A 6,973-nucleotide genomic window follows, 5' to 3' on the forward strand; every position below is an offset into this window, starting at 1 on the left:
ATATTTGGCTAAGGGATGTGTAGGTGAATTTATACTACTAACTATTGGTCGTAAAGGAATATTAACTTTATGAATTTTCGGAACTCCGTAAAAATTTGGTGTTTTACTATTGTGTGGTGTTAATTTTAATCTAACGTAATCTGTGAATTCATGTTTAAATCTTTTTAAAGTCTTATGAATTTGTCTTTTAAAACGTTCTGTTGGATTTTTGTTTAATTTTGAATAACTTTTGTCATTTAAAAGTTCATTAATTTTTCGATCATAGATATTATAATCCATGATGACCGTCGCATTACCTTTATCAGCAGGCCAAATTTTGATTGTTTTACCTTTTTTTAAGGACATTAATGCTTTTTGCTCTATTGAGGAGTTTATTATTTTTTACTTTATTTATTTTATTAAAGTTTATTATTATGTACTCTATTTCACTGGATTAGCGCGGAAAATCCGTAAAATATGATCGACTGTGGGAAACCTTGGGAGCGCCATTTCTCTCAAAAGGAGCCTCGCTCGAAAGCCTTATCATTCTGGAGATAATTTTCGCGAATAGAGAACATTTAAATCCCATCCCCGATTGTATGTTGGCGCGACGGGGATTAAAATCATTTTATGCATATTCCTCAAAGGCGAAAGAGATAAGTCCATATCGCAATAAGGGAGGTATTTGCGTCTTCGTCTGGTTGGAAGGCGAACTTTTCTTTACTGACGGTGGAAAACAAACAGCGGCTATTGTATGTGAAAGCACTCAGTCGCTCTAAGCCATGTTAAAACTATTTTAAATAATTCAATCGGACTGGGAATGGTAATATTCATAAAACGTTTGCCCAGCATATTACGGCCGCAAATAATGTACTCCATTCCCTCCAGCGTGGCCCATTAATTAATATCCTCCAGGTTTTAATAAAACATAATTTCCCCATGCATATTCACGACATTTATGCGGCTCTATAAAAGAGATAGAGTGCCTAATATGAGCACAAATTAAATTTAACATCTGCCCCAACCATCTAATGGACTGGACTACCGTAAACAGCATTAGATTCTTTATGGGTGCTGCTGGACTGGATCGACGCATCAAATCGACGATCGATTCGACCAACGGCCAAGTGCTCTAACGAGAATTGCTCTAAGTGGCTCTAATCGTAAACTGGCAGTGAAACTGAGCCACCACGTTTTTACCGCTAAGAGCCATGGATCGTGATAACGGCAAGGGCATCAATTGACTGTCCGAATTGCCAGGTGATTTACCTTTCACTTCCTGGATGGATTTTGAACAATTGTTGAAACGGAATTGATCAAAATTGAAACACTTCAATTTTATTGCAGCGTATGACGGAATCTCATTGCGGCAGGTCGGCAGCTATTTGCTTGTAAGTGCGAGCGAGACCGCACGAGGCGAGCGCTCCCGATTCACCAACCGACTGCTAACGTCATACACTGGACTAAAATTGAACTGCCCATTGTCGCACACCCCCAAAAAATAAAAACCTGCACAATTGGAAAATTTATTTCGTTTTAAAGCCGCATGTTTCATTCGTCTATTCTTCTTGCTCACAAATGAAATAGCGCTGTACTGTGCATGTGGACGACATCCAGTTGCCCGCAACTGAAGAAGCTGAAGTCCTCACCAAGCATTCCCCATCCTTGCTAGCCCCGGTGCTCCAATTCTCATAGGTGATTTCCTCACCGGTATCAATCCAGATCCATTCGGGGGTTAGAATATTATCCTGCTGATGAAATCCGCCCAAATAGAAGACTGAAAACAGCATCCATTAGAGCTAGAAGGGTTTTAGTGAGGGCACTTACAGTGTGCGGTTTCGCCAGCAGCGCTGATGGCTTCGTTCAGTGCATCAGTGTCCTCCAATGAGCGTTCTTTCACCAAAGTGAGGCCCAATCGCTTGCAGAAGGCCAAGGCTTGGGTGTAAGTTGCCTGGAATGTTCCCATTATGCCGAGGAAAGAGGGAAAGAAGCAGTTTCCTCACCTGTTCAGTTACAATGGTATATTTTTGAGCTGCAGCTCGGCTGGCCAGCGAAACCAGCACCAAAAACGCAGCCAGTTTCCACATTGTTCGCTATCAGTCAGGACACTGTTTTCGTCGTGGGTATTTATCAGGAAATGCTGTATCTAGACGTGCTCGAAAAAATAAAAATGCTCAAGTGGAGAAGGAAAATGCGACGTTGGGAGACAAGCCTTTGTGGAGAATTCAACTGAGGAAAAAATTCACCAGAACATGGGAGAACGAAAGTTTCCATACAATATAAAAGGGGGTTCAGGGCGTAAGATTTTGGAAGGTGAACTAAATTGGACATATAGATTGATTTTTTGGAAGCCACATAAGGGGCGAAAGGAATCCAAAAACTCTCATGTTCAAAACAGTTCCTCTTTCACACCTGGCCAAGTAGGACTGCGAAATTTTCACTGTTTATAGACAGTACTTTGGGGTGCCAAACCGGAAAATTTCAATTAAATTGACCCTCAGATGTGCTTTTCAGGCATTAGCAAAGTTGATGCTGCATAGTAAAAATCGTGCTCAAAGAGACTCATTTTGGAAAATTCGCCAACTCCAATCCAGACAATCTAGAATCTTGAAACTGTTGACGCCCTCAACATATACGTTGGTGTGCTAATTCGGATAATTTCAAGTGCGTTGGATAAGAAATTTATTTTTAAGAGCTGGGCGAAATATCGGTTGCATCGCACAAACATCTCCCAATGAGATTTATTTTCAAAAATTTGCTCACTCCAAACCAAACGTCGGAGCATCCTAAAATTTCTCACGTATATTACCGGTACCATCCGGTTTGAGTGCTAAAAATTGCAGGCAATTTACAGCACAGGATGGTTTTTCAGGATTTAACAAAATTGATGCTGCATAACACGAAGGGTTTTCTAGAAGACTCATTTTTTAAAATTGTTCAATCCCACATCAGACTCGGTAGGATGTTAAAATTTGTGACACCTAAGCCTACTACATCAATACGTTAATCCTGAAATTTTCTGGTAGATTGAAAAAGAGATTGATTTTTAAGAGATCGGCAAGTTTGTGCTGAATCGCACAAACATCTCCCAACGCGATCTATTTTCAAAAATGTTCTCACTCTAAACCAAAAGTCGGAACACGATGAAATTTCTCACGTATCTTACTGGTACCATTATATTTGAGTGCTATAAATTTCAGGTAAATTGAAGAACAGGATGGTTTTTCAGGATTTAACAAAGTTGATGCTGCATAGTACGGAGTGACTGCTAAGAGACTCATTTTAGAAAAATTGACCAACTCCACACCAGACCCGCTAGAATTTCGAAATTTGTAACACCTTTAGAAAATGCTTTAGTGTTTAACGTCTGAAAAGTTCGCGCATATTGATACAATGGTTGATTTTGCAGAGATTAGCAAAGTTTCAGCTGCATCGCTCGAACATCTCCCAACGAGTCTAACATTTAAAAAATGTCCTCCCCAAACCAGAAGTCGCACCACCGTCAAATTTTCCCCGAATATTACCAATACTGTCTTATACAAACCCTAAAAATTGCAAGTAAAGCAACGTACAGGTTGATTTTTACGAAATTATCAAATTTGATGCTGCATAGTACGGAGTGACTGCTAAGAGACTCATTTTAGAAAAATTGGCCAACTCGGCACCAGACCCGCTAGAACTTCGAAATTTGTAACACCATTAGGAAATACGTTGATGTTTAACTTTTTAAAGTTTCGGCCATATTAATACAATGGTTGATTTTGCAGAGATTAGCAAAGTTTCAGCTGCATCGTTCGAACATCTCCCTACGAGTCTAACGTTTAAAAAATTTTCCACTCCAAACCAGAAGTTGCACCACTGTCAAATTTTCCTCGAATATTGCCAATACTATCTTCTATAAACCCTAAAAATAACAAGTAAATCAACGTACAGGTTGATTTCTACGAAATTATCAAATTTGATGCTGGATAGTACGGAGTGACTGCTAAGAGACTCATTTTAGAAAAATTTACCAACTCCACACCAGACCCGCTAGAATTTCGATATTTGTAACACCATTAGGAAATACTTTGATGTTTAACTTGTGAAAATTTCGTGCATATTCATGCAATGGTTGATTTTTCAGATATTAGCAAAGTTTCAGCTGCACCGCTCGATCATCTCCCAACGAGTCTAACATTTAAAAAATTTCCTACCCCAAACCAGAAGTCGCACCACCGTAAAATTTTCCCCGAATATTACCAATACTGTCTTTGTACAAACCCTAAAAATTGCAAGTAAAGCAACGTACATGTTTATTTTTACGAAATTATCAAATTTGATGCTGCATAGTACGGAGTGACTGCTAAGAGACTCATTTTAGAAAAATTGGCCAACTCCGCACCAGACGTGCTAGAATTTCGAAATTTATAACCCCGTTAGGACATGCTTGTGATGTTTAACTTCTGAAAATTTCAGGCATATTGATACAATATTTGATTTTTCAGAGATTAGCAAAGTTTCATCTGCATCGCTCGAACATCTCCCAACGAGTCTAACATTTAAAAAATGTCCTCCCCAAACCAGAAGTCGCACCACCGTCAAATTTTCCTCGAATATTACCAATACTGTCTTCTACAAACCCTAAAAACTGCAAGTAAATCAACGTACAGGTTGATTTTTATGAAATTATCAAATTTGATGCTGCATAGTACCGAGTGACTGCTAAGAGACTCATTTTAGAAAAATTGGCCAACTCCACACCAGACCCGCTAGAATTTCGAAATTTGTAACACCTTTAGAAAATGCTTTAGTGTTTAACGTCTGAAAAGTTCGCGCATATTGATACAATGGTTGATTTTGCAGAGATTAGCAAAGTTTCAGCTGCATCGCTCGACCATCTCCCAACGAGTTTTACATTCAAACATGTTTTCACTCCAAACCGAAACTCGGAGCGTCTTTAAATTCTCCACAAACATTACTCATGCTGACTTGTACAAGTGCGTAAAATTACAAGTAAAGCAAAGTACAGATTGATTTTTGCGGAATTATTAAAATTGATGCTGCATAGTGCGAAGTGCTTTCTGAAGGACTCATTTTTAAAAACTGACCAATTCCATACACACCAGACCTGCTAGAACATCGAACTTTTTGAGGCCTTTAGAACATGCTGTGGTATTCCAACTTTGAAAATTTCACGGATCGTTATTCAAAGGCTGATTTTTGAGAGATTAGCAAAGTTTCAGCTGCATCGCTCGAACATCTCGCAAGGAGTCTCGCATTAAACAAATTTCCCACTCCAAACCGACACTCGCAGCACCTTGAAATTTTCCCCAATAATTACTGCTACACTCTTGTGCAAGTGTGGAAAAATTCACATAAATTGAAGGACAAGTTGATTTTTTGGGCTTTAACAAATTTGGATTGCTGCTGCATGGTACGAAGTGCTTGGTAAGAGCCTCATTTTTAAACAGTGTCTAATTCCACACCCGAAAAGTCTGAAAATTGAAATTTTTGGCCCCTTTAGAAAACACTTTCGTGCGCTAATTCTGAAAATTCGAAGTACATTAAGGAAGAGATTGATTTTTAACAGGTGTGAAAAATTCCTGCTGCATGTCACAAACAGCCCAAACGCGACAAATTTTTAAAAAATTCGCAACTCCCAACCGAGACGAATAAAATTTTCCCACTGTATTGCGAACAGTTTCTTGGGTAAATCCTGCAAATTGCAACTAAATCCCGACACACGTTGATTTTTCAGACATTGACAAAATTGATGGTGCAGAGCACAAACATCATTCAACATAACGGACTTAAAAAATTCTGCACTCCAAATCTGACTCCAGCCATGAAATTTCGTGCATTTATAGACGACACTTTGTTGCTTAAATGCGGAAAACTTCAAGTAAATCGAAGCAGAGGTTGATTTTTCGCAGATTCACAAATTTGATGCTGCATCTGCAAGGCTTCCAATCGAAACTCCTTTTGAAAAAATCCGCCACTCCGAACCAGTCCAAGTAGCTTTGTAAAACCTTCCAGTCTTAAAGACGACCCTTTGGGGCGAACACGCTGAAAATGTAAAGCCCATCCAAGTGCAGACTGAATTTTGGCGAATTAATCAACCCAGAAGCAAAAAATCGCATCTGCTCAAAACTCGTCGCCTTTCAAACGCCTTGTGGAAGTTAACGAAGCCTTGAAATATATATTTTCGCATTCAACTTCCACTAGAAAAGCTTGACTTGTTTGGAAACTGGCACCTGCAAAGTACCTTATCGCACCAATCGAGTGGATTTCCATCGAATCCACAAAGGCATTTTTTCTGATTCAAGTGTCTTAGTGACGCAAACCACTAGTTTTCTGCCTTATCTGCAATAGATTCCTTATGAATGTCGCCAAACATCAGCAAGTCCTCATCGCAAGTCCACGATGGGAAAACTGCTGCTTTTCTTCGCCTTTGCTGCGGTGCTGAGCCAAGCGCTGAGCGAATACTACATTTCAACGGAAGCGGTAAGCATTCAGCGCCCAATTGGGTGCTGACTAGCTATGATTTCCAGCTTCTAACTCTGCTTTAGCTCAGCTTCATGCAAGCATACGCCACTTGCAAGCGCAATAAATACACGTTGGCCCGAGAACGTTCTTTGGAGGACAGCGACGCTTTGAATAGCGCCATCAAGAAAGCGAAAGCGACCACTCATGGTAAGCAACTGAAGAACTACATGCTGGTTTTAGACCAATCTGTTCCAGACTTATTCATCGGCGGCATGTATGATTTTACGGGGATTTTCACGCCTGTATGGTTGTGGGTTGAAGATGGAGAAGAGATCACTTACGATCATTGGGCCTCTGGCGCCAGTCAGACGTCCGAGTGTCTTGTTCGGTCTTCACTTACCACTGGAGATGGCTACTGGTTGTCGTCTTCTTGCACCGAGAGCCGATATTTTATTTGTGAATATTAACCAGCGATTGTTATAAAAAGTTGCAAATTGAAGTTTTCCTTTTATCCAATTTGATCCTG

General features: G+C 39.8%; 2 protein-coding genes across 2 annotated transcripts; one reads left to right on the plus strand and one right to left on the minus strand.

Moving 5' to 3' along the window:
* Positions 1–1,491: 1,491 nt before the first annotated feature.
* On the minus strand, positions 1,492–2,129 carry LOC125505281 (collectin-10-like). The gene is made up of 3 exons (XM_048668765.1): positions 1,983–2,129; positions 1,807–1,930; positions 1,492–1,756 (listed from the first exon to the last, which is right to left on the minus strand). The coding sequence occupies exons 1-3, from the start codon at positions 2,064–2,066 to the stop codon at positions 1,539–1,541; spliced, it is 426 nt and encodes a 141-aa protein (XP_048524722.1). The 5' UTR covers positions 2,067–2,129; the 3' UTR covers positions 1,492–1,538.
* A 4,199-nt stretch (positions 2,130–6,328) lies between these two features.
* Positions 6,329–6,946, plus strand: LOC125505280 (tetranectin-like protein). The gene is made up of 3 exons (XM_048668764.1): positions 6,329–6,465; positions 6,531–6,654; positions 6,703–6,946. Exons 1-3 carry the CDS (start codon positions 6,385–6,387, stop codon positions 6,912–6,914), a joined length of 417 nt encoding a protein of 138 aa, XP_048524721.1. The 5' UTR covers positions 6,329–6,384; the 3' UTR covers positions 6,915–6,946.
* Positions 6,947–6,973: the final 27 nt, after the last annotated feature.

Source organism: Dendroctonus ponderosae, unplaced genomic scaffold, assembly GCF_020466585.1.
Source record: "Dendroctonus ponderosae isolate FM_Combo_2020 unplaced genomic scaffold, Dpon_F_20191213v2 Dpon_F_20191213_759, whole genome shotgun sequence".
Classification (NCBI taxonomy): Eukaryota; Metazoa; Arthropoda; class Insecta; order Coleoptera; family Curculionidae; genus Dendroctonus; species Dendroctonus ponderosae.

What these genes read in the sequence shown, in the direction of transcription:
- LOC125505281 (XM_048668765.1), bottom strand. Translation starts at nt 2,066, where the DNA reads ATGTGGAAACTGGCTGCGTTTTTGGTGCTGGTTTCGCTGGCCAGCCGA. An exon ending in ATACCATTGTAACTGAACAG is followed by an intron (nt 1,931 to 1,982) that starts GTGAGGAAACTG and finishes GGAACATTCCAG; the next exon opens with GCAACTTACACCCAAGCCTT. An exon ending in TGCTGGCGAAACCGCACACT is followed by an intron (nt 1,757 to 1,806) that starts GTAAGTGCCCTC and finishes TGCTGTTTTCAG; the next exon opens with TCTTCTATTTGGGCGGATTT.
- LOC125505280 (XM_048668764.1), top strand. Translation starts at nt 6,385, where the DNA reads ATGGGAAAACTGCTGCTTTTCTTCGCCTTTGCTGCGGTGCTGAGCCAA. An exon ending in ACTACATTTCAACGGAAGCG is followed by an intron (nt 6,466 to 6,530) that starts GTAAGCATTCAG and finishes ACTCTGCTTTAG; the next exon opens with CTCAGCTTCATGCAAGCATA. An exon ending in AGCGAAAGCGACCACTCATG is followed by an intron (nt 6,655 to 6,702) that starts GTAAGCAACTGA and finishes AATCTGTTCCAG; the next exon opens with ACTTATTCATCGGCGGCATG.